We start from the raw sequence: 27,686 nt of genomic DNA on the forward strand, positions 1-27,686 counted from the left end.
GCCTGTTATGCCTATACAATGCCTAATCTGGCGGAGGCCAAAAATTATTTAGTCGAGTGAAAAACAGCTCTGACTTCTCATTAAACCGTTGGTAATTCCAGTTTTTCTGAGGCCTGTTTCACGTCGCTATTATCTCATGGACCGCCTTTTGCTGCACGAATCCCAGCGACCAGTTAGGTCCCACAGAGTGGGTCATCTTCAGGTCCCGTCTTGCCGCTTGGCGGGACTCAGGGGAAGAGCCTTCTCTGTGGCAGCCCCAGCCCTCTGGAACCAACTCCCCCCAGAGATTAGAATTGCCCCCACCCTCCTTGCCTTTCGTAAGCTACTTAAAACCCACCTCTGCCACCAGGCATGCGGGAATTGAGATTCCTTTTCCCCCTAGGCCTTTACAATTTTTTGCATGGTATGTCTGTATGTCTGTTTGGTTTTTTATTATAATGGGTTTTAAATTGTTTTTAGTATTGGATTATTGTTATACGCTGTCTATTATTGCTGTTAGCTGCCCCGAGTCTCCGGAGAGGGGGGGGGGGGCAAACAAATCCAATAAATAAATAAATAATAAATAAATAAATATTTTGAATGACTGTAACTTGTTGCTTGTATCCTTACGATTTATATTCATATTGATTATGTTTCCCGGTTGCTTATTTGTACCCTGTGACGATCATTAAGTGTTGGACCTCATGCTTCTTGACAAATGCACTCTGAGAGCATCTGCACCAAAGACAAATTCCTTGTTGGTCCAATCACACTGGGCCAATAAAGAATTATAATCTACTCTATTGCTTTCTATACTTAGCCCTCTTTTCCACTGCACATATGAATGTGTGTGGTTTTTTTTTTTCTATTACTGGGAGACCGAAGCAGAGCTTATCCCATTGATCAAATGAACAGCTGAATTCCCTGACCTTAAATAGCTTTTAAATTTTGATTCCATAGGCAGAAAACGTTCAGCCACTTAAAAAACAATGAGGGCAAAATGAGAGAAGCATTCTGGGAGTTGAAGTCCAGATTGATTGATTGATCGATCTATCTATCTATCAATCTATCAATCTATCAATCTATCAATCTATCAATCTATCAATCTATCAATCTATCAATCTATCAATCTATCAATCTATCAATCTATCAATCTATCTATCTATCTATCTATCTATCTATCTATCTATCTATCTATCTATTGGATTTGTATGCCGCCCCTCTCCGTAGACTCGGGGCGGCTAACAACAATAATAAGATAGCATATAATAATAATCCAATAGCAAAAACAATTAAAAACCCATTATAATAAAAACCAAACATACATACAGACATACCATGCATAAAATTGTAATGGCCTAGGGGGAAAGAGTATCTCAGTTCCCCCATGCCTGGCGGCAGGGGTGGGTTTTAAGTAGCTTACAAAAGGCAAGGAGGGTGTTGGCAATTCTAATCTCTGGGGGGAGTTGGTTCCAGAGGGCCGGGGCCACCACAGAGAAGATATCTTCAAGTTGACAAGGTTGGGAAACACTGTTCTAGACATCATTATGATTCTGCATTCCCAAATGACTTACTTATATTCCCTGGAGAACTCTGTGATTTCCACGTCGTTGTGTAGCCACTTAAATTCCAAAGGCCAGCTTCCTTCTGCCAGGCAGGTGAGGATAAGGCGGTTTCCTTCCAGGTGCGTCTCAGGCAAACTGGGTTCCGTCTTGAAATAGGGAGCTACGTCATCTGCAAAATAACACATCGCTTTGAGATATTTGAACACTTTGTGTGGTGTCTCACAAGTTTACATCGTTGGGCAAGTCAAGATTTTAAAAACAAACAAACCCACGGCTGGATTCTGCATTCGAATCCATGCCACAAATTATTTTCATTAATAAGCATCAAAGCAATGGCAATAGCATTTAGATTTATATACCGCTTCATAGTGCTTTTACAACTCTCTCTAAGCGGTTTACAGAATCAGCCTCTTGCCCCCAACAATCTGGGTCCCCATTTGACCCACCTTGGAAGGAAGGAAGGAAGGAAGGAAAGAAGGAAGGAGGGAAGGAAGGAAGGAATAGCAATAGCATTTAGATTTATATACCGCTTCATAGTGCTTTTACAGCTCTCTCTAAGCGGTTTACAGAATCAGCCTCTTGCCCCCAACAATCTGGGTCCCCATTTGACCCACCTCGGAAGGAAGGAAGGAAGGAAGGAAAGAAGGAAGGAAGGAAGGAAAGAAGGAAGGAGGGAAGGAAGGAAGGAATAGCAATAGCATTTAGATTTATATACCGCTTCCTAGTGCTTTTACAGCTCTCTCTAAGTGGTTTACAGAATCAGCCTCTTGCCCCCAACAATCTGGGTCCCCATTTGACCCACCTCGGAAGGATGGAAGGCTGAATCAACCTTGAGCTGGTGGTTGAGATTTGAACTGCTGAACTACAGCTAGCAGTTAGCTGAAGCAGCCTGCAGTGCTGCATTCTATGGAGCGTCTATGGAGACTCTATCCGGGTCATGGTTGCCCCAAAGGTGCTTTTTCAAGAGCAAATGGACTTTCTGGATTTTCTCTGAAATTGATTCGCTTATTGTTCAAGAAGCTCTGAAGAGACGAAGAAGCTTCTTAGATGAGAAGTGAAACATCTTCAAAGAAAAACAAAGCCCATTTGCCTCTTGAAAAAAGCACCATTGGGACAATCATCAAAGTGGTAAGACCGGTGTATGAAAGAAGGAACGCCCCAAAATATTCTTATTTCCCCAATGCCCCAGAAGTCAGGTGTTCTCCAAGAGATATTGGAAGTAATCCAAACAATATAGTATCTTTTTATTATACTACTACTACTACTACTACTACTACTACTATTATTATTATTATTATTATTATTATTATTATTATTATTATTAATTAATTAATTTGTATGCCACCCCTCTCCGTAGACTCGGGGCAGCTCACAACAATAGTGCAAAACAATGTAATACAAATCTAATAATTTAAACTAAAAACCCATAATTTAAAAACATGCACACAACACCATACATAAACAATATAGGCTGGGGAAGTTATTTCAGTTTCCCCATGCTTGACGGCAGAGGTGAGTTTTAAGGAGTTTACAAAAGGCAAGGAGGGTGGGGGCAATTCTTCGGAGAGTCTTCGGAGAGTCTTCGGAGAGTCTTCGGAGAGGGGCGGCATACAAATCGAATAAATAATAAAAAAAAAATAATTCTAATCTCAGGGGGGAGCTGGTTCCAGAGGGTCGGGGCCGCCACAGAGAAGGCTCTTCCCCTGGGACCCACCAAATGACATTGTTTAGTCGACGGGAACCGGAGAAGGCCAACTATATCTTTTATTACACAGTATGTATATGTATCTTTTCATTTATGTACACTGAGAGCATCTGCACCAAGACAAATTCCTTGTGTGTCCAATCACTCTTGGCCAATAAAGAATTCTAGGTAGCACACTCAGCTGTGTGGTTTCTTTAGCTTTGGCTAAACTGATTAGCTTTGGGCATTAACTGATTCTCCTTTATAAGCCATTGGGTATGGATCAGAAGTTATGAAAACTCATCCTACAACACAATGATTTAAAACAAGACAATAACTCATTTAGCATGACAGATGAGCCAATGTTTACCCAGCAGTGCAGAGGAAAGCTTGGTTTTTCAGGACCATGGAGAGCAACCATAGAGCTAAAATTTAAGTCAATGGCTGCTCCAGTTCCCCTTAAATCCAAATGTCTTAAAATCAGAAAGCACCCTGGATCCCAAAGTGAAGTGTTCCCTCACTTGAAAATACTGGGGGTAAAAGCATTGTGGTAAGAATCAACAAATGTTTCTTCTGCACAAGCACAGCACATGCCCACAAAGCCAATTGTTGAGATAGGATGGCCAAAGCAGAATGGATTCTTCAAATCCTGACCAAAGTAGGCCATCACAGAGGATGAAGACTGAGATCTTGACCTAGTCCAGTGATGGTGAATCTATGGCATAGGTGCCACAGGTGGCACACGGAGCCATATCTGCTGGCACGCAAGTCATTGCCCTAGCTCAGCTCCAACATGCATGTGTGTGTTGGCCAGCTGATTTTTGACTCACACAGAAGCTCTGGGGGGGGCATTTTTGGCTTCCAGAGAGCCTCCGGGGGGATGGGGGAGGGCATTTTTACCCTCCCCCAGATCCAGGGAAGCCTTTGGAGCCTGGAGAGGGTGAAACATGAGTCTACTGGGCCCACCAGAAGTTGGGAAACAGGCCATTTCTGGCCTCCAGAAGGCCTCCAGGGGGCGGGGAAGCTGTTTCCGCCCCTCCACAGGCATTATGGGTGTGGACACTCACACATGCACAATAATACATGCCCACTCTCTTTCGGCAAAAAAAGGAAAAAAAGTTCCCCATCCCTGTTTTTTGGAAATATAGCAATGCCACCATGCATTCAAGTACCACACAGCACAAAGACTAGAATGGAAGAATATGCAGAATTAAATTCAATCAACTACATTGCACTTAATACAAGAAACCAGCTTCTCAGCTGCCCCCCATCCCAATCGCTGGTCACCCTGTAGAAGGAAATACCAGAACACGTCAACGCCTGCTTCTCTTCAAAGAGACAGCAGGAACCAAGTTGCCCTTTAGAATGATCCCTGCAAGCAACAGGAGAAAAGTGAGCGTGAGATGGAGCAGCCGAAATTCCTAAGTGCTTCCTTTGAAATAAAACATAGGAGACAGCAACAAATAGGGGGGAAGAAGTTCCTCAAGGAAGGGTACGTTCTGTAATAGATTCCAGTTCCGCTGAAGCCTGTGGCAACAATTGCATTGATATCAGAGAATCTCAGTAACATATATATACAGTGGTACCTCTACCTAAGAACGCCTCTACTTACGGGTGTTCAAGATTTTTTTCTTCCTGTTCTCAAGAACTATTTTCCACTTATAAACCCAAGCCTCCGAAACTGTAACCTGAAAAGGTGGGGAGAAGCCTCCGTGGGGCCTCTCTAGGAATCTCCTGGGAGGAAACAGGGCCGGAAAAGGCAGGGAGAAGCCTCCATGGTGCCTTTCTAGGAATCTCCTGGGAGGAAACAGGGCTGGAAAAGGCAGGGAGACGCATCCGTGGGGCCTCTCTAGGAATCTCCTAGGAGGAAACAGGGCTGGAAAATGTGGAGAGAAGCCTCCGTGGGGCCTCTCTAGGAATCTCCTGGGTGGAAACTGTAACCGGAAAATGCGGGGAGAAGCCTCCGTGGGGCCTCTCTAGGAATCTCCTGGGAGGAAACAGGGCCGTAAAAGGCAGGGAGAAGCCTCCATGGGGCCTTTCTAGGAATCTCCTGGGAGGAAACAGGGCTGGAAAAGGCAGGGAGACGCATCCGTGGGGCCTCTCTAGGAATCTCCTGGGAGGAAACAGGGCTGGAAAATGTGGAGAGAAGCCTCCGTGGGGCCTCTCTAGGAATCTCCTGGGTGGAAACTGTAACCGGAAAAGGCGGGGAGAAGCCTCCGTGGGGCCTCTCTAGGAATCTCCTGGGAGGAAACAGGGCCGGAAAAGGCAGGGAGAAGCCTTGGTGGGGCCTCTCTAGGAATCTCCTGGGAGGAAACAGGGCCGGAAAAGGCAGGGAGAAGCCTCCGTTGGGCCTCTCTAGGAATCTCCTGGGAGGAAACAGGGCCGGAAAAGGCAGGGAGAAGCCTCCGTGGGGCCTCTCTAGGAATCTCCTGGGAGGAAACAGGGCCGGAAAAGGCAGGGAGAAGCCTCCGTTGGGCCTCTCTAGGAATCTCCTGGGTGGAAACCGGAAAAGGCAGGGAGAAGCCTCCTTGGGGCCTCTCTAGGAATCTCCTGGGAGGAAACAGGGCAAGAAAAGGCAGAGAGAAGCCTCCCTGGAGCCTCTATAGGAATCTCCTGGGAGGAAACAGGGCCGGAAAAGGTGGGGGGAAGCCTCCATGGGGCCTCTCTAGCAATTTCCTGGGAGGAAACAGGGCCAGAAAAGGCAGGGAGAAGCCTCTATGGTTCCAGGGCGTGTTTTTTTTCTTTATCAAACACACAAAATATGTTTCCGAACTACGGAGGGAGAAGTCAGAAGAGTTCTGCATAATTATGAGCGCTTTGCATGTTTTAAGACCAGGGAAGTTTCCCTTCAGGGTTTTCATCTATCAATTAAAATTACCACCATGTGACAAAGGCAGCTGTGAATTAAAATTTACTAATCCACTTTCTTTTCCTTGGGAACTATTGAGCTGAGCCATCCAGTGAAGCCATGTCTAAAAACTAGTTATCCTAATTAGCTCTTTGTACCCATTTTCATTTGTTTACCATCGACACGCAAATTAACCGGAAAATAATGCCACGCCAGGGAAGGTCCGCGTTGCTTCTCTCTGGCGTAACCGTGTCTCCATTTTCTTTACTGGGCCCTACCCAATCATTTGTGTCTGTTTTTAAAAAGTGTCGTCCAATAGTACAACCAATGAATAATTTAAAAAAAGATGCAAAATAATTGTCTGCAGATTAAAAACATCATTCTTCAATTAAGTGGAGCTGCGAATTAATTATCTGCAAGCGAAGATGCTGGGATCCCCCCAGGACTTGACTTGAGAATCTGAATGTTGGACATTAGAAGGTGAATGTTTGTTTGGTTTTATTCACTTTGTGTTGCTCTGTGTCTTAAGAAAAAATCGCTTTTTGTACAACATCGGTTTGTTTATTCGTTTGGCAAGCAGTGTGAGGTCTCAGCTAGACAGATTTACTGGTCTGTCTAGAAACATAGAAACATAGAAACATAGAAGACTGACGGCAGAAAAAGACCTCATGGTCCATCTAGTCTGCCCTTATACTATTTCCTGTATTTTATCTTAGGATGGATCTATGTTTATCCCAGGCATGTTTAAATTCAGTTCCTGTGGATTTATCTACCATGTCTGCTGGAAGTTTGTTCCAAGCATCTACTACTCTTTCAGTGAAATGATATTTTCTCATGTTGCTTCTGATCTTTCCCCCAACTAACTTCATATTGTGTCCCCTTGTTCTTGTGTTCACTTTCCTATTAAAAACACTTCCCTCCTGAACCTTATTTCACCCTTTAACATATTTAAATGCTTCGATCATGTCCCCCCTTTTCCTTCTGTCCTCCAGACTAGACAGATTGAGTTCATGAAGTCTTTCCTGATACGTTTTATGCTGAAGACCTTCCACCATTCTTGTAGCCCGTCTTTGTACCTGTTCAATTTTGTCAATATTTTTTTGTAGGTGAGGTCTCCAGAACTGGACACAGTGTTATTCCAAATGTGGTCTCACCAGCGCTCTATATAAGGGGATCACAATCTCCCTCTTCCTGCTTGTTATACCTCTAGCTGGTGAGACCCCATTTGGAATAATACTGTGTCCAGTTCTGGAGACCTCACCTACAAAGAGACATTGATAGAATTGAACAGGTCCAAAGACGGGCTACAAGAATGGTGGAAGGTCTTAAGCATAAAACGTATCAGGAAAGACTTCATGAACTCAATCTGTATAGTCTGGAGGACAGAAGGAAAAGGGGGGACTTGATCGAAAAGTTTAAATATGTCAAAGGGTTAAATAAGGTTCAGGAGGGAAGTGTTTTTAATAGGAAAGTGAACACAAGAACAAGGGGGCACAATCTGAGGCCAAGTGTGATTGGACACACAAGGAATTTGTCTTGGTGCAGATGCTCTCAGCGTACATAAAAGAAAAAGATACGTAAGACACATCATAGCAATAATCTAAACCTGGCCTCCCAGAAACTTTATTTCTTATCATGCCTGGGAATTCAACAGCTGTAGGTTGCTGAATAAATGTTTATGAGCCACATTAAAGATCTATTCAGGCAAGATTATAAGAAAATCATTAAACTCGGGTATTTTTAGAGCTAAAAATTAGCAGATCAGAACATTCTGGAAAGCATGGTTTATAGAACAGCATGATTTATAAAGCAGGCCAATGTTCTGCAAGATTTATTTGAGCCCATTATATAAAAAAAAGACATTTGTTCAACTTTCTGTTTACATATTATGCAAATATCTTTCATTGAGCTAAATAGGCAGTGCAGAGTAATATTTGTTTGAAACAAAATTAAAATATAATCCTAGACAAAACCTCATTGTAACTAAGGATTCCAAAGCAAATTTGCATCATTCTTCCCACATTTTTTTTAGACTTGATTTTAGATTTGGTGTTTAGAATTGATCATGTAGGTGCCTTTTTTTTCCAAACAACGTTCTCATATATTTACACCTATAGCCAAAACTGACACACATTAGCTTCTGGAAGAACTACTAAAAGAACAATAGTTCTTGTCCCCCCCAAATGGGAAATACAAGAGATCAAATATTACACTATTGAACATGCTAATTATGATCGTGCAGGGAAGGAAAAGGCAGGGAGAAGCCTCCGTGGGGCCTCTCTAGGAATCTCCTGGGAGGAAACAGGGCCGGGAAAGGCGAGGAGAAGCCTCTGTGGGGCCTCTCTAGGAATCTCCTGGGAGGAAACAGGGCCGGGAAAGGCAGGGAGAAGCCTCCGTGGGGCCTCTCTAGGAATCTCCTGGGAGGAAACAGGGCCAGAAAAGGCGAGGAGAAGCCTCTGTGGGGCCTCTCTAGGAATCTCCTGGGAGGAAACAGGGCCGGGAAAGGCATGGAGAAGCCTCCGTGGGGCCTCTCTAGGAAACTCCTGGGAGGAAACAGGGCCTCCACCCTCCCTGTGGTTTCCCCAATCGCACGCATTATTTGCTTTTACATTGATTCCTATGGGAAAAATTGCTTCTTCTTACAAAGTTTTCTACTTAAGAACCTGGTCAGGGAACGAATTAAGTTTGCAAGTAGAGGTACCACTGTATATCAGTTTATGAAGATGACATTCATGACAAGTGCTTATCTCTCTCTGTTTGGTACATCACAAGAAAAACACCCAACTTTCATTGAATAATGCAGAGTCACAATAAACTCATTCTTTGAACCTGCATCCTAAATGTCTAGCATTGTTCTTTAGCGAAAGTCAATGCTAGCGGAAATCTCTAGCATTGTTCTTTAGCTAAAGTTTCTTAAACTTCAGGGCTTACAAAAAGGGTGCAAAATGCTACAATATAAGCAGTAAAAAGATTTCTACCCTGATCTAACCACTGTGCCACCAGTAGACACAAAAACCTCTCTGGAACCTCCTGGGTTCATCTGAAGGTCTTCTTTTAACAGGCGCCCCTGTAGCTGAGAGTCAAAGCCCTTCGAACATATACGCAAAGTGAAAAAGACAGTATGACTTATAGCATTCAAATTTATGAGCTGTAAAATACACTGCAACCCACACACCCCTAAAGATGTTCCAAAAAAACCCATCAGCGGTAGCTCAAGATAGCTAGCACCAATATATTCTAAATGGTAATTACAACATCCTATTTACCAAAACAGATGATGGCCCTGAATTTTCGACAAACCTTCCAAAAGATAGGGGGGAAATATATATATTTTATGCCTCTATTACTGTAGGCTCAGCAAATCCAAAACGACTCTCTTATTTTTATAGATAATTTTAGCGGGGAGAAACCAGTCTGCATTTCAGGAGGATGAATGTAATAAAATCCATCAGCGGATAAATGCGGCTCAGACAATCACAGGAGGCAGGTGAACGTAGGAGTTGTGAGAAGGGAAAACTCGGCTGGAAAGAGGCCGTAGTTTGTATGCTCTGACAGGATTCCCCCTACGGTCCAAACCATCCCCAATAATGGAGAGATCAACGTAATCTCCCCATCTATGAAAAGAGCTCAGAAACCTTTAGATGAATCCTGGTATCTTTATCACATCTATGCAGAAGTCACCTTCCAGAATCACAGTCTAATAATCCCATTTTCCTTTTCACATTGATTTATGGATCCTGGCCAAGGTAGGGCAGGAGGAATTTAGTAATACATCATCAGGCATTTAGACCTTAGCAGACTGATGAGATGGAGTAACACTAAAAAAAGAAGAGGGGGGGGGAAAGTAGGTTGTATTTAGTCTCTCAGGACCGTCCCAGGTATATTTTCTACTCATTGGACATGAGAAAATATTATTTTACCAAAAGAGTAGTAGATGCTTGGAACAAACTTCCAGCAGACGTGGTTGGTAAATCCACAGTAATTGAATTTAAACATGCCTGGGATAAAACATAGATCCATCCTAAAATAAAATACAGAATATAGTATAACATCGAACCAGAATATCTCCAAGTTATTCAACTTTTATGCCACCCTTCTCCTTAGATTCAGGGTGGCTTACAACATGTTAGCAATGACATGTTAGCAATAACAATTCAAAGTGTTGGTTATGACTTATAAAGCCCTACAAGGCATCGGACCAGAATACCTCCGGGACCGCCTTCTGCCGCACAAATCCCAGCAACCGGTTAGGTCCCACAGAGTTGTCCTTCTCCGGGTTCCGTCGACTAAACAATGTCGTTTGGCGGGACCCAGGGGAAGAGCCTTCTCTGTGGCGGCCCCCACCCTCTGGAACCAGCTCCCCCCAGAGATCAGAATTGCCCCCACCCTCCTTGCCTTTCGTAAACTCCTTAAAACCCACCTCTGCCATCAGGCATGGCGGAATTGAGACATCTCCCCCAGGCCTATACAGTTTATGCATGGTATGTTTGTTTGTATGTTTTGCTTTTTAATAAGGGGTTTTTAGTGACTTTTAAATTATTAGATTTGTTGTATATTGTTTTATTGTTGTTGTGAGCAGCCCCGAGTCTACGGAGAGAGGCGGCATACAAATCTAATTAATAATAATAATAATAATAATAATAATAATAATAATAATAATAATAATGGCAGACAAGATGGACCAGGAGGTCTTTTTTCTGTCATCAATCTATGTTTCTATGAATCAGGAAGGGAGGGAGGGAGGGGGGAAAGAAAGAGAAGGAAGGAGGGAGGGAAGGAAGGAAGGAAGGAAGGAAGGAAGGAAGGAAGGAAGGAAGGAAGGAAGGAAGGAAGGAAGAATCCACAGGAACTGAATTGAAACATGCCTGGGATAAACATTGATCATCCTAAGATAAAATACAGGAAATAGTATCAGGGCAGACTAGATGGACCAGGAGGTCTTTTTCTGCCATCAATCTTCTATGTTTCTATGGAGCATCTGGACTCTAATCATTGCTTACAGGCCTGTAAATGCAAGGTTAATTACTTGAAACCCATGAAATCTTTGATTCATCTCATTTATGAATCAGATTCCTAAACAGGGTCGGACTTGCTTAGGTTATCAACAGAGTGTTTTGCCAAAGGAGCTTTGCGTTCAAAAACTGTGCAGTAAGCAAAGATATATATATATATTACCGTCTTCCAGCTTTATTGAATCCCAAGATAACTCTTTATTTTCTCTCTCGACGGGAGTGCTGCTTGGGTTTTAATAAACAAGGGCAATTGCAAAGAATAAAAGTGTTTGCATCTTGCTCTGCACACCTTCGCTTCAGAAACAAACTAGATGAATCCGAGGCAAAATTTCATCTAACTGGAAAAGTCTCTCCCCGCCAATGATCAGCAACAGCGAAGAAGCCAACATAGGGTTTAATTATTCCCTTTATGGAAGACGCAATGTATATTATTTCTGAATTACAAGCTAATATGCTATCCGTTCATTTGGCACCGTTTCAGTCATGCTGTTAATTAAAAGCTGGAACCTCTCAAAACCACTTTGCGGAGCCTGTGTTACTCGGAAAGCGAAGAGAAGAAAAGCAATTTGGAGATCCTTTGATAAGGTTGGACACGGCTGTCCAAAAGTCCTTCGGTAAACAGACCTTAAAGTGATTGGCACGTGGTGCCAGGTCTTCCTGAGGAATTAGTGGTCAAAGTGTAGGGCCCCACCTGAGACCAGAGAGGTCTTTCAGTTATTATTCTTGTCAGTAATTTTTTTTTATGTATTTCCTTACAAACATTTTCATATACACTCAATAAAGGGAACACTCAAATATCACATCCTAGATCGGAATGAATGAAATATTCTCATGGAATACTTTGTTCTGTACAAAATTGAATGTGCTGACAACATGTGAAATTGATTGTCCATCAGTGTTGCTTCCTAAGTGGACAGTTTGATTGCACAGGAGTTTGATTTACTTAGAGTTATATTGTGTTGTTTCAGTGTTCCATTTTTTTTTAGCAGTGGAGAGAGAGAGAGAGAGAGAGAGAGAGATAGAAAGGTAGAAAGGTAGATAGAAAGGTAGATAGAAAGGTAGATAGGTAGGTAGGTAGATTAGATAGATAGATAGATAGATAGATAGATAGATAGATAGATAGATAGATAGGTAGGTAGGTAGGTAGGTAGGTAGGTAGGTAGGTAGGTAGGTATATTAGATAGGTAGGTAGGTAGATTATATAGGTAGGTGGGTAGGTAGGTAGGTAGGTAGGTAGATTAGATAGATAGATAGATAGATAGATAGGTAGGTAGGTAGGTAGGTAGGTAGGTAGGTAGGTAGATTAGATTAGATTAGATTAGTTAGTTAGGTAGGTAGGTAGGTAGGTAGATTACATAGATAGATAGATAGGTAGGTAGGTAGGTAGGTAGGTAGATTGGATAGGTAGGTAGGTAGGTAGATTAGATAGGTAGGTAGGTAGGTAGGTAGGTAGATTGGATAGGTAGGTAGGTAGGTAGATTAGATAGGTAGGTAGGTAGGTAGGTAGATTAGATAGATAGATAGATAGATAGATAGATAGATAGATAGATAGAGCTCAAAAAATAAAGGGAACACTCAAGGGGGGGTTGGGAGGGAAGGGAGGAGGGAAGGGAGGGAGGGAGGGAGGGAGGGAAGGAAGGAGGGAGGGAGGGAAGGAAGGAAGGAAGGAAGGGAGGGAGGAAGGAAGGAAGGAAGGAAGGAAGGATGGAAAGGCTGAGTCAACCTTGAGCCTACTGAGATTCAATCTGCCAAACTGCTGGCAGCCAGTGATCAGTAGAAGTAGCCTGCAGTGCTGCACTCTAACCACTGCACCACCAAGGGAGGAAGGAGGGAAGAAAGGAAGGAAGGAAGGAAGGAAGGGAGGGAGGAGGGAGGGAGGGAACCATGAGGATGTTGCCATGATTATGAGTCACTTTTTCCATGCCGTTGGAACAGTCACTAAACAAACTGTTGTTAACTCAAGGACAACCTGTATTAGCGACTGAATTATTGAGAATTTGGAGTTTCCATTTCCCCCACTTGGAACTGTTCTGGCCCACAGTCGTTTGCCATCTGCATAGGTTAGCAGGGCTTGTCTTTTAAAATAAGTGGAGAACTCAGGATGGGGCAAAGGGATTTAGATTAAACAAAGTGACATCAATCAACTTTGAAATCAGAACTCTCTCCCCCCGGGTGGAGAAATCACCTCGGCTCATTTGATAGGAATAGCTCCAGTCCTGAATCTTTAATAGGGAAATAAAATGAGATGCACTTCTAGAAAGGGAATGTAGACATGAAGTACCAAAAGGAAAAAAAAAGCATTATCAGAACGGTTGTGAACTTTGAGGATATAATGTAGTCACATCAAAAGGCATAGCTAAGCCTGTCGCCGAGATCAATCATCTTTAGCCATTAAAGGTAAAATAAATATTCAGATCCTTTCTGATGTTTTATTTCCAGAGATGGCGGTGATTGCCAAGAAACTCAAAAAAAAGGGGGCCACCACCTTGGGAGTTCAGGTCAAAAACCACTTGGGGAATGTACAACGTTTTATTTCGCAAGTGCTACCATTTCTGTACATTTATTTCTCTTTTTCATGTAGAGCAGTGGTTCTCAACCTGAGGGTCAGGAGGACCCCTTTGGGTATGTAGGTCAGCGGTTCAAATCTCACCACCGGCTCAAGGTTGACTCAGCCTTCCATCTTTCCGAGGTGGATAAAATGAGGACCTGGATTGTAGGGGCAATATGCTGGCTTTGTTAAAAAGTGCTATTAATAATAATAATAATAATTTATTAGATTTGTATGCCGCCCCTCTCCGAGGACACGGAGCGGCTCACAACAAGTAAAACACCATGTACAAATCCAATATTAAAACAGTTCTAAAAGCCCTTATTTAAAAAACAATCATACAACCCAAACATACCATACATAACGTCAAGACTGCTAAGGATATATCAATTCTTCCATGCCTGGCGACATAGATGGTTTTCAAAAGTTTACAAAAGGCAAGGAGGGGGGGCAGTCCTAATCTCCAGGGGGAGTTGATTCCAGAAGGCCGGGGCCACCACAGAGAAGGCTCTTCCCCTGGGGCCTGCCAGACGACATTGTTTAGTCGACAGGACCTAGGGAAAGCCAACTCTGGGACCTAACCGGTCGCTGGGATTCATGTGGCAGAAGGCGGTCCCAGAGATATTCTGGTCCGATGCCATGAAGGGCTTTATAGGTCATAACCAACACTTTGAATTGTGACTGGAAACTGATCGGCAACCAATGCAGACTGCGGAGTGCTGGTGTAACATGGGCATTCCTGGGGAAGCCCATGACTGCTCTCGCAGCTGCATTCTGCACGATCTGAAGATTCCGAACACTTTTCAAAGGTAGCCCCATGTAGAGAGCATTACAGTAGTCGAACCTCGAGGTGATGAGGGCATGATGAATGGATGCTGTCTCCACTAATAGAAAAGATGGAATGAAAAGCTAGGGTGGCAAATTATACCCAGAAAACTCATTATTGTTTAATTGTGTAATAGCTGCTAAGAGTTCAACTGGGAGGGAAAAAAAATGAGCAAGCAAGATAGAAACATAGAAGATTGACGGCAGAAAAAGACCTCCTGGTCCATCTCGTTTGCCCTTATACTATTTCCTGTATTTTATCTAAGGATGGATCTATGTTTATCCCAGGCAGGTTTACATTCAGTTCCTGTGGATTGACCAACCGCCTCTGCTGGAAGTTTGTTCCAAGCATCTACTACTCAATGGCATCGCTTCCTGGAAGAGAGACAGAACGCTAAGAGTTTTGCAGTGGGAAGCCTTACAACTCACATAAATACAAAGATTGGACTTTTTCCCAAACTGGTATTATACAGATTCAGATGAGTAAACAGAATCAGTCATTCGCTGGACTTGTAAAGCCTCTGCTTTAATTAGCAACACAATGCAGGATGCAAATTTCCCCCCCTTTTTTTTCCCCATCTAAAATGTCTGTGCCAAGTGTTTCCACTCAAAAAAGGTCACAGGGATTCTTTGAAATTCACTTCTCTGTTAATTCACTGAAGAGCCTCTACATACAAGATATAAACATGTTAGATCTGGGAATTGAACAAGAAAACATCTAAGGTTTCTTCCAATTCCGATATGTTCTATATTCCAAGAATAGCTTCTACACTGGTCCCTCTACTTAAGAACTTAATTCGTTCCGTGACCAGGTTCTTAAGTAGAAAAGTTTGTAAGTAGAAGCAATTTTTCCCATAGGAATCAATGTAAAAGCAAATAATACGTGCAAATCCATTAGGAAAGAAATAAAAGCTCGGAATTTGGGTGGGAGGAGGAGGAGGAGGAGGACAGTCGCTGCCGAAGGAAGAAGGGGAGGAGAGGAGAATCAAAAAAATCCAAAACTTTAAGGCTTAAAAAAAAAAGAGGGACTCCGAGGCAGCAAGGAAGAGCAGGCGCCTCCCATACACCCGGCAAGAGGCTGCCTCCCATACACTGCGCCAGAGAGAGAAACCCAGGCGCGTGAGAGGTGGGAACCTCCCACTCCTTTGACCGAAAGGCGAATGCTGCTGATGCTGCTACCTGCTTCCTCTTCCTTCCCATGCTGAAGGGCTACCCTCTTCTCTCACTTGTCCGCTTTGTAGCTGGGGCCTTTCCTTCACGATGGTGACTCCTCGGTTTGGTTGAAGCCGAGTTGATTCGGCGGGGGAAGAGCACCCCCTTTTACCTTTCTGCGCCCAGACACTCCAGGAGGCAACCTCACACCTGGAAGGCAGCACAAGGGAGTCACCACAGCGAAGTGCTTTATTCCCTCTCCAGGCGCCCAGAGAAAGGAAAATGCTTCATTTGCTCTGGGCTGCCCAGAGCAAAGGGAGCATTTCTTTTTTCTGGGCACTAGCAGAGGTTTATTCCCTCTCCAAGTGCCCAGAGAAAGGAAAATGCTTCATTTGCTTTGGATTGCCAAAGCCTCCTTAACTACCACCGAAAGGCTCCTCTGGCAGCCCAGAAAATCCCAAGATGGCCGGGATTAAAGGGGGAATGGCAGGAAACTGGCTGGGTCTTTGTGCCGCTCTCAAATTTCCTGGGAAATTTTTCCGGACTTGGGTTCTTAAGTAGAAAATGGTTCTTGAGAAGAGGCAAAAAAATCTTGAACACCCGGTTCTTATCTAGAAACGTTCGTAAGTAGAGGCGTTCTTAAGTAGAGGTACCACTGCATTTCCACCATGCTTTGAGGAAATGACCTGACAGGGGGTCCAAAATCCTAACCCCAAAATAAAACGAGGCCTTTCTAGGTAGAGCTACCACTGTATTTGCTTTCCTTAAAAGGAACTGACCTGAAATAGAATTGCCCCCAAGGAATACGACAAGAGGAGGCACACGCATTCACACAAACCAGAAGTTGTCTGGGTTGGTAGTTGAGAACAGTTGGTGGGTTGGGGGCTTCCAAAGCCTAGCTCAGTACCATCCATGGACTTCCAGTTCTCTGGTCCCTTCAGTCCAACAGGAGAGCCAGAGATAATATATCGTAAATGCTTCTAGGTCCCCTGTTTCATTCGGTTCACCCAGATGTGAAACATTTAATCTTTTTTTTCTGTTAGACATTTTCTCAGGAGCCGATTCCCTTGACCAGTCCGGTACTTGCTATCCTGAGGAAAATGCTCAACGGCAGCATTTATCATCATTCATATTTCATTTGTGCCTCGAAACAGCTGGAGCCATGTCCAAATTGAGCCAACATTGAATAAACTCTTTGTAGTGGCTCCTGAGGAATCCTTCCGTCCCGCTGAGGCTGTGCTCGGAGCGTAAACCCCGATTCAGCAAAATTGCTCAACGGGAAAGAGTCATTTCGGCTGCTCATATATTTTTTTTCCCCTCCAAACTCTCTACTGCATCTCACAAGCGCCTCCAGTCATCTGTTTCTATTGCATAATATATAATTTAAATGACAATTCAAAAATTGGACCAGATGGATGTCTAACTCAAATTCGCAAATATGTTTCCTAAAAGCAAAAACTATTAATAATCCAAAGGGTATGGTTTGAAAACTAAGGGGATAGGAAGGGAGGGAGGGAGGCCCATGTTATATTTTAATCGGCAGCATATTAAATATCTGGGTGAATTTGAGGTGACATACGGAGCACTGGTGAGACCACATTTGGAATAATACTGTGTCCAGTTCTGGAGACCTCACCTACAAAAAGATATTGATCAAATTGAACGGGTCCAAAGATGGGTGGAAGGTCTTAAGCATAAAACATATCAGGAAAGACTTCATGAACTCAATCTGTATAGTCTGGAGGACAGAAGGAAAAGGGGGGACATGATCGAAACATTTAAATATGTTAAAGGGTTAAATAAGGTTCAGTCGGGAAGTGTTTTTAATAGGAAAGTGAACACAAGAGCAAGGGGACACAATCTGAGGTTAGTTGGGGGAAAGATCAGAAGCAACTTGAAAAAATATTACTTTACTGAAAGAGGAGTAGATGCTTGGAACAAACTTCCAACAGATGTGGTTGGTAAATCCACAGGAACTGATTTTAAACCAGCCTGGGATAAACATAGATCCATCCTAAGATAAAATACAGAAAATAGTATAAGGGCAGACTAGATGGACCATGAGGTCTTTTTCTGCCGTCAATCTTCTATGTTTCTATGACACTTTATTTTCCTTTCTGTGAGTTTTAGGATATCTTCCAAAGAAGTCCTTGTATCCTTTAACCACGGAAGTGTCACAAATCAATTTCTATGTCCACATGTTGGGCCTTTCAGCTGAGCCTTCCACCTAAATCCCATCCCCTAACATTACAGAGAAGATAGATAATGTGTTTGGCATTAAGAAGGACTTAGAGCAGAGGTCTAAGCATAGCTGGCTGGAGAATTCTGGGAATTGAAGTCCACAAGTCTTAAAGTGGCCAGGTTTGAGGACCCCTGACTTAGAGGGAAGGCTTGGGAGTAGAATCAGGGCCAGTCCTTAGTTTTGAAGCTAAGAGACAACCAAGGTGAGAAATAATAATCATCTCCAATAAATATCAGCTGATCCCGAAGGCGAGAAACTTTTTAAAAATATCTCTTGGTAACCTACTTGCACATCAGCCTCATCTCTGATTATCTGCGATGCATAAAGCAGGTCTATTTCCTGGGGTGCAGCAGAAAGCGACACATTTAAATTGCCACAATACGGCTTAAGTGTGTTTTAGACGCACATGTGAGATGTTAGAGACTGGAGATGCAATTTAAACACCCCAAGATAAACTCTAGGTGAGTATTCATTTATTCACATTTTGGAAGCTTTCTTCACCCAAGACTAATGCAGGTAATACTGGGTGTAAAAAAATAATTAATGCTAAATCATAGTTAGCATTTTGTGGAGGAGCTTTAATACTCATTAAAGCTGCAGTGGTCAACCACCTAAGCCAGGGATGGTGAACCTTTTTTCCTTCAGGTGCCGAAAGAGTGTGCACACGCATTATCACGAATGCAAAAGTGCCCACACTCATAATTCAGTGTTTGGAGAGGGCGAAAACAGCTTTGCCTGCCCGCTGGAGGTCCTCTGGAGGCCGAAAATGGCCTGTTTCCCACCTTTTGGTGGGCCCAATAGGCTTGTGTTTCACGCTCCCCAGGCTCCAAAGGCTTCCTTGGTGCCAGGGGAGGGTAAAAACGCCCTTCTCCACACACCCCACCCCCGGAGGCTCTCTGGAAGCCAAAAACGCCCTCCCAGAGCCTCTGTCCGAGCCAAAAATCAGCTGCCACCACACACATTCACCTTAGAGTTGAGCTAAGGCAATGGCTCACGTGCCTGCAGATATGGAGGCAGTTAATTAACTCAGGGACCGCCTTCTGCCGCACGAATCCCAGTGACCAGTTAGGTCCCACAGAGTGAGCCTTCTCCGGGTCCTGTCAACTAAAAAATGTCGTTTGGCAGGACCCAGGGGAAGAGCCTTCTCTGTGGTGGCCCTGGCCCTTTGGAACCAACTCCCCCCAGAGATTAGAATTGCCCCCACCCTCCTCGCCTTTCGTAAACTTCTTACAACCCACCTCTGCCGTCAGGCATGGGGGAATTGAGATACACTTTCCCCCTAGGCCTTTACAATTTACGCATGGTATGTCTGTATGTATGTTTGGTTTTTATAATAAGGGTTTTTTTAGTTATTTTAGTATTGGATTGGATTGTTACATGCTGTTTTTATCATTGTTGTTAGCCGCCCCGAGTCTACGGAGAGGGGCGGCATTCAAATCAAATCAAATCAAATCAAATCAAATCAAATCAAATCAAATCAAATCAAATCAAATCAAATCAAATCAAATCAAATCAATAATTCCAGAGGATCAGAGCCACCACAGAGAAGGCTCTTCCCCAAGGTAGAAAGCCGACTCTGTGGGCCCTTACTGGCCGTAATGAGGTATGAGGTCGGAGGTCGTCCTGTAAGTAGTCTGGCCCTGAGCCATTTAGGGATTTAAAGGTAATAACCCAAACCTTGAATTGAGTTCAGAGACTGATTGGCAACCAATGCAGCTTGCGTAAAGATGGAGTAATGCGGGCATGCCTTGGTACACCCGTAGCAAGATTCAACTAGGGTTGAATCTGTCTATATGTGAAATTAAATAATTTTCGTCATGCCTTCCGACTGCCAGTTGGTGTTCATGGATGCCTTCCTCAAGTCTTCTGCCTGTTTGTTCTACATAATAGTAGTTGAAGTTCTTACATTGTATATTATAGATTTTTGTTTTCTTCCTTCTGGGTTTGCTGGGTCCTTGGAGATTGTTCTTATATCTGAATATTTTGAAGTGTTTATTTGCACTGTTTATGTCTGGATTTAAATATTAGCACTAGATACCAGGCATTTAACTGCACTAATATTTATTGTACTGTGCAAAAAAACAACAAACCCCTCTCTTTTAAATAGAACAATTCACCCAGTGCCATCTGTTTACACGTTCTTGTTTTCACACATAACAAACTAGTACATCATTAAGCTGTGCCGCTGTAGTTACACATATCATTGAAAGTACATCCTTAACCACAAACCTTGACTGATGTAAAATGGATTAAAATAATAGCATACTATTATTTGCTCATTAAAAAGCAAATTAGTTGCATTTTGTGTTGTTTGCTGAACAACCTCAGGCAACGCTTAACAGGTGCTAATTCCAAAATTGGTTTCAGGTGCAAATAGATTAAATTAGCATGTTTCATGATTACAGAAAACATTTGCTGGACAAAAGCCAATTCAGAAGGCTAACAGCAAAGCAGAAGCATTTTCAAATTAAAGCAAACCCATTAAATTAATAAATATTACAGGCATTTTTAACATGCATTTCTCAATAGCTTGCAGCATTTGTCAACAATGCTTTCATTTGCATAGACCTAACCTATCCTGGATGATAAATATCAAAACTAACTTTGTCTAAATTACTGGCACACTGGCGAAAAAGAAAATATCAGAGGAATAAAGTAAACATAACAATATATCCACTTGGCTGCCCCATCTGCATCAAATCTATTTACTGCTTTAATAACTGGCAGGTACTAATAAAAATGAGGATATTATAGTTAGAAACTGGCTTTAAAAAATACACTGGATCTGTTGGAATTGTACAGCTAACGAATTTGAATACAGATATAAATTATGCTTGATTTTGAACCAAAAAAAATAGCAATTGTATCTGATATCAAGCAAGTAGACACACCTATACAGTACTTGAATATGCACCATGTTTAAATATACTCTGGAAAGTACAGTTGTCCTTTTTTTAAAAAAAAAAAGGAGATAGAAACATATTTGGCTTTTTAAGTTGATGTGTTCTTTGGAAGTGGGCTTGAGAATGTTAAGCACCTCTCTCGAGAGAGATTTAAAAATGAAATTGTTCATATAAAATAACTGCCGACGTTGTTATAAAAACACCCTTTTATCAAGGAGAATTGAAAACGGGGGGGAGGGGGACCATTTACAGGAGAGAAGTGTAGAAGCACCAAAGTCTCAAAAGCTTCATTGATATTTGGGGGGAATCAAAATCTGTTTTATTATTATTATTATTATTATTATTATTATTATTATTATTATTATTATCATTAATTAGATTTGTATGCCGCCCCTCTCCGTAGACTCGGGGCGGCTCACAACACAATAAAACAGTTCATAGCAAATCTAATAATTTACAATTTAAAATATTTAAAAAACCCCATTATTAAGCAGGCATACATACAAACATACCATACATAAATTGTATAGGCCCGGGGGAGATATCTCAATTCCCCCATGCCTGACGACAACGGTGAGTTTTGAGAAGTTTACAAAAGGCAAGGAGGGTAGGGGCAGTTCTAATCTCTGGGGGGAGCTGGTTCCAGAGAGTCGGGGCCGCCACAGAGAAGGCTCTTCCCTTGGGGCCCACCAACCGACATTGTTTAGTTGACGGGACCAGGAGAAGGCCCACTCTGTGGGACCTAATCGGTCGCTGGGATTCGTGCAACAGAAGGCGGTCTCGGAGATATTCTGGTCCGATGCCATGAAGGGCTTTATAGGTCATAACCAACACTTTAAAATGGATTCATAGGAAAACTGCCACCAGAAGCTCACAGCCCATACAAATTTTCCATCGCAATGTAAGGAAATTAGACTATCAGTTTTATTTGAGGGATGGGAGGGTATTAAACTTGCATAAAACTTGGCGTCTCACCCACGATGGCACAAAACAAACCACGGACCCATGTCGCATTTTGATCCGACATCCTATTCTGTTGTCCTGACCTCTTATACTACAAAAGAGGCATTGACATTTTCCCCCCATTTTAGGCCAGTCCAATTGACTTAATGAATCCTGTGTTTGCAATATTGAGCTCTGCCTTGGAACGGCGTTGCGTGAAAAACGCTGCCCAGTGCTAACAGTTTTGGCCACCGCAGCCAGCAAAATTATCCCACAATAGACACGGCCAGGATGTTCTATACACAGATTACGAAATAAAATGCAAATTACTGTTGGCTCCATTGAACGATTGAGGCAGGAACCACTGGCCCTATTGGCAATTTTGTCAGATGAGGGAGAAGGAAGGTGGGGGCAAAATGCAACTTTTAACCATTGCTCTTCCCAATATCGAATTTGATCTTTCGCATTTCTTTCCCTCTAGGGCAGGTGGTTCTTGACTTACAACCACCATTAGTAAAAAAAGTTCTGTTGTTAAGTGAGCTTTGCTCCATTGAATGACCTTTCTTGCCTCAATTGTTAAGTGAATTACGGCAACTGATAAGTTAGTAGTAATATGATTGTTATGCAAATCTGGTTTCTACATAGAAACATAGGAGACTGACGGTAGAAAAAGACCTCCTGGTCCATCTAGTCTGCCCTGATACTATTTCCTGTATTTTACCTTAGGATGGGTCTATGTTTATCCCAGGCAGGTTTAAATTCAGTTCCTGTGGATTTACCAACCACACAATACCCTCCTTGCCTTTCGTAAGCTTCTTAAAACCCACCTCTGCCGTCAGGCATGGGGGAACTGAGATATTCTTTCCCCTAGGCCTTACAATTTAAGCATAGTATGTTTGTATGTATGTTTGGTTTTATAATAAGGGTTTTTTCTAGTTGTTTAGTATTGGATTGTTACATGCTGTTTTTTATCACTGTTGTTAGCCGCCCCAAGTCTGCGGAGAGGGGCGGCATACACATCCAATAAATAATAATGATGATGATGATAATAATAATAATAATAATAATAATAGGACAAGGCTCATAGGTAAGAAAGTAAGGAAAAATCAAGGGAAATATTTCTTCATCCAGAGGGTCCTTGGTTGATGGAATTCCCTTCCAGAAGAGGTTGTGACACCTGTCAGCCTGGAGAGCTTCAAGGCAGGATTAGACAGATTCAGGGATGCCAAGTGTATTGGTGGTTATTTAAATGGATGTCCAAGTGCCGCCTCTATCTTGGTTGAGGCAGGCAGGGGTTCCTTGTGTACCATTTGTTGGGGGTCAAGAGAAAGGGAGGGTCTTGCCTTCTCTTTCTGCTCAAGATCCCCATGGACAATTGGTGGGCCACTGGGTGACACAGAATGCTGGACTCAATGGGCTTTGGCCCGATTCAGCAGGGCTCTTCTTATGCTCTTACGTTCTTATGGCACGGGTGCCACAGGTAGCACACAGAGCCATATCTTCTAGCACGTGAGTTTTTTGCCCTAGCTCAGTTCCAATGTGCATGTGTGTGCTGGCCAGTTGACTTTTGGCTCATACAGAGGTTCTAGGAGGGCGTTTTTGGCTTCCAGAGAGCCTCCGGGGGAATGGGACAGGGCGTTTTTACCCTCCCTGGCTCCAGGGAAGCCTTTGGAGCCTGGAGAGGGTGAAACACGAGCCTACTGGGCCCACTAGAAGCTGGATAATGGGTCATTTTTGCCCTTCAGAGGGCCTCCAGGTGGCAGGGGAAGCTGTTTTTGCCCTCCCCAGGCATTGAATTATGGGTGTGGGCACTAACTCATGTGTGCTCTTTCAGCACCCGACGGAAAAAAAGGTTCACCATCACTGATCTAAGCTCTCTCTCACACACACACAGCCTTAGCCCCAGCTTATACTTTCATTGCTATTATCCTTTTCTTTTCCAAAATAAATGAAACGGTCGCATTTGCAATGCATATGCGTATCAAAAGATCTTTCTCCAGCAGCTTCTTCCCCTGCTTGACAAGGGTTGGCAGGAACTGTCAGCAACATACTGACCTCCAATGACACTGTTAATAGCAGCCAATCAAAAAAAGGGCCGGATTGTGAATTATCGTGTTGTCAAGCAAGAGCTGGAAAAATAATACTACGCTACCACGTAATACTTTTGCCTGATTTTAATGCCACTAGATTCCAATGACAAATTACAAGATGGCCACATTATTGGCATTTTCTCATACACGTGGAGACTTCTCTTCTATGCTGCCGTGTAATTTTTTAAATATGTACTTATTGGTACAATGCAATAAAGCTGCCCATCATGGCATATGGGGACTCTAGGCAGTCAAGCAAGGACTGAGACCAGCAAACAAATCAAAGACAACGAATACTATAACTATAAGCCATGGCAAGCTGCAGAGAGTTTGACTTGTGAAACATAGAAACAGAGAAGATTGACGGCAGAGAAAGACATCCTGGTCCATCTAGTCTGCCCTTGTACTATTTCCTGTATTTTATCTTAGGATGGATCTCTGTTTACCCCAGGCAGGTTTAAATTCAGTTCCTGTGGATTGACCAACCATGTCTGCTGGAAGTTTGTTCCAAGCCTCTACGACTCTTTCGGTCAAATAATATTTTCTCACGTTGCTTCTGATCTTTCCCCCAACTGACCTCAGATTGTGCCCCCTTGTTCTTGTGTTCACTTTCCTATTCAAAACACTTCCCTCCTGAACCTTATTTAACCCTTTAACATATTTAAATGTTTCGATCATGTCCCCCCTTTTCCTTCTGTCCTCCAGACTATACAGATGGAGTCCATGAAGTCTTTCCTGATACGTTTTATGCTTCAGACCTTCCACCCTTTTTGTAGCCCATCTTTGGACCCGTTCAATTTGATCCATATCTTTTTGTAGGTGAGGTCCCCAGAACTGGACACAGTATTATTCCAAATGTGGTCATTTATTTATTAAAATGTGGTCATTTATTTATTGGTGCAATGCAATAAAGCTGCCCATCATGTCATAGAGCAGTGTTTTTCAACCAGTGTGCCGTGGCACACTAGTGTGCCGCGAGACATGGTCAGGTGTGCCGCGAAGCAGGAAGCTCAGGTTCCGGTCTTGCAACTTTTTGCTGAGACAGAAAGAGAGAGTGAGTGAGAGAGAGAAAGAAAGCAAGAGAGAAAGAGAGAGAAAGAAAGCAAGAGAGAGAGAGAGAGAGAGAAAAGGAGAGGAAGGGAGAGAGAGAGAAATGAGCAAAAAGGGGAGGAAAAAAGAGAAATGAGAAAGTGATTGAGACAGAATGAGAGGAAAGAGAGAGAAACAAAAGAGAGAGAGAAGTGACTCTTGATTTAAAGCATATGATAAAAAGCACCCAAAGAATAAGAGAGAGAAAAAACCCAGCCCTCACCTGTTTTTGGAAATAGTTCAAGAGTGTGTATACACACACACACACACACACACACACAAGGGGGGGAGGAGACAGGGATGGGAAAAGAGAGGAGAGTGTCTTAGGGTGTCATTTTGTGTCATTTTGGTTGGTGGTGTGCCCCAGGATTTTGTAAATGTAAAAAATGTGCCGCGGCTCAAAAAAGGTTGAAAATCACTGTCATAGAGGGCAGCAAAGCAAGGACTGAGACCAGCCAACAAATCAAAGACAACAAATACTATAAGCCACAGCAAGCTGTAAAGGGTTTCTCTTCAAATATGAAAACTAGGGGCAGAAAAAAGGGCAAAGTGATTTGTGAAGGGACCAAACCAGAGAAACATTAGTGTTTCCGTGACATCAATTCAGTTCTTTTAATTATGTAAAATTGTGTGTTACATTCGGGGTGTCTCATTTTATTCATAAGTCCACTAATTCTGGCTTTATGAAACTGTTATTTAGACTCGCTAGGCATCTTCTCAGCTCCCTTAATGGGTTTATTATAGAATGTAAAAATCTGATTCCTTTGGCTTTAGCCCTTCTGATGTAATGGATTTGCTGCTTTGGAAATATTAAAACCTCTGGATTCATTATTGTGTGGTGAAATTCATAGAGTTCGCTCAGCCTTCACTTCTGTTCAAAAGAAATGCGAGAATTTTAGTTTTCTTTTCTTTTTTTTCTTTTTTTTCTGATGGGCATAATAAACCCTACCGATTATGGCTAAAGCAGAATATGAAAAAACACTTATGTGTCTTTCCTTACAAGTGAAAAGTTATTAGTTTGACATCCGAAGCTGAGCTGCCAATGAGGGGAGACATATTGCTTTGTTCTCCAGTAATATTCTGTAATTTGACTTGAGTTTCTTTGCCTCTTATTAACAGAAATTTTCTCTTGGAGATGTAGTGAATGGAAAGAAATTGAAAATGTCAATATATATTTATCTAATTGGACTATCCTCTCCCTTCTTTTTTTTTTCTTTCCCTTTCCTTTCACTCTTTTTTTCCCCTCCTTTCCATGACAGGTTATTAGAAATTGCAAAGTCTATTTTTTTTTCCTTTTTTTCTCTCCAAGGTTGAGAATGGGACCCATTCCATAGAGTTAAAAGCTTTGGAGAAGTGTCCATCTCAAAGCCGGCTTCTTCCTGGGATTTGACCTTTGCAGCAAATAAGGAAGGAGACACCCAGGGAAGCATAAGGAAGCATGAGGAGAGACACGGCTTCGAAGTGGTGGCGATGCATATGGATGAATAAAAGAGCTCGTAAGGGGTCCTCTTAGGCATCAAGATGCTTTCAAAGTCAAATCTTTTAATTCCAAGATTCCAAAGTCCGGCTGTCTTTTTTTAAAGCACCTTTGGGACAACCATGACCTGGATGATTGAGAATCTCTATAGACACCCGGATGCTTGCTTTTTTGAAGGATGAAGAGAAAGAGAAGGAGAAGGAGAGAGAAGAAGGAAAAGAAGGAAAAGTATGAGAGAGAAGGAGAGAGGAGAAGGAGGAGAGAGAAGAAGGAGAAGGAGAGAGGAGAAGAGAAGGAGAAGAAGATAGGAGGAGGAGGAGGAGGAAAAGGAGGAGAGAGGAGGAGGAGGAGAAGGAGGAGAGAGAAGAAGGAAAAGGGGAAGGAGAGAGAAAAAGAAGAAGGAAAAGGATGAGAGAGAAGGAGAGAGAAGAAGGAAAAGGAGAAGGAGAGAGGAGGAGAAGGAGAGAGAGAAGCAAAAGGAGAAGGAGAGAGAAGGAGGAGAAGGAGGAAGAGGAGGAGAGAGAAGAAGGAAAAGGGGAAGGAGAGAGAAGAAGAAGAAGGAAAAGGATGAGAGAGAAGGAGAGAGGAGAAGAAGGAGAGAGGAGAAGGAAAAGGAGAAGGAGAGAGAAGGAGGAGAAGGAGAAGGGAGAAGGAGGAGAGAAGGAGGAGAAGAGAGGAGAAGGAGGAGGAGGAGAATGAGAAGGAGAGAGAAGGAGGAGAGGAGGAAAAGGTGAAGGAGAGAGAAGGAGGAGAAGGAGAGAGAAGGAGGAGAAGGAAAAGGAGGAGAGAGAAGGAGGAGAAGGAAAAGGAGGAGAGAGAAGGAGGAGAAGGAGAGAGAAAGGAAAAGGAGAAGGAGTGAGAAGGAGGAGGAAAAAAAGAGAAAGAGTAGGAGAAGGAGAAGAAGGAAATCAGGACAAGCAAACCAGATTTTAATTTAAAATTTAATTTGAAATAATACCTCTATTTAGCTAATATTAATTGACTTCATGGATGCTCCACCAGCAGCTTGGAAATTAGCTTTCTTTGCAAATGTGATGAGCTTCAAATGAAGGTCCTTTTTAACATGGAAACTATTTCTAACAAGCCTGTTTCTATGCTTGTGCAAAATCTGTGGCATGTTACGAACATGAGAGCATTAGCGTTGGCATATGTCCTCATTAGATGGCTTGGGGCAATGTTAAATTCATGAAAAATGGCATTGACTTGCAGCACTGGATATGCGGCCCAGGTGGATTCAACTTCTATTTTAAAAGACTAAAATTGGGTGTTGTATCACCAGACGGTACACGGAACAGAAGGAGCAAAAAGACCACGATTGTTATGATGCCCT

General features: G+C 42.8%; 1 protein-coding gene across 4 annotated transcripts in view; it reads right to left on the reverse strand.

The window, feature by feature from the left end:
• SDK1 (sidekick cell adhesion molecule 1) overlaps nucleotides 1–27,686 on the reverse strand; it is a 601,127-nt gene that overhangs the window by 481,465 nt on the left and 91,976 nt on the right. For all 4 annotated transcript variants that reach the window (XM_070761314.1, XM_070761317.1, XM_070761313.1 and 1 more), the window contains exon 2: nucleotides 1,554–1,713. In XM_070761314.1, the coding sequence (XP_070617415.1) occupies nucleotides 1,554–1,713 (160 nt within the window). The remainder of the gene's footprint in view (nucleotides 1–1,553; nucleotides 1,714–27,686) is intronic.

The sequence above is a fragment of the Erythrolamprus reginae genome, chromosome 9 (assembly GCF_031021105.1).
Source record: "Erythrolamprus reginae isolate rEryReg1 chromosome 9, rEryReg1.hap1, whole genome shotgun sequence".
Classification (NCBI taxonomy): domain Eukaryota; kingdom Metazoa; phylum Chordata; class Lepidosauria; order Squamata; family Dipsadidae; genus Erythrolamprus; species Erythrolamprus reginae.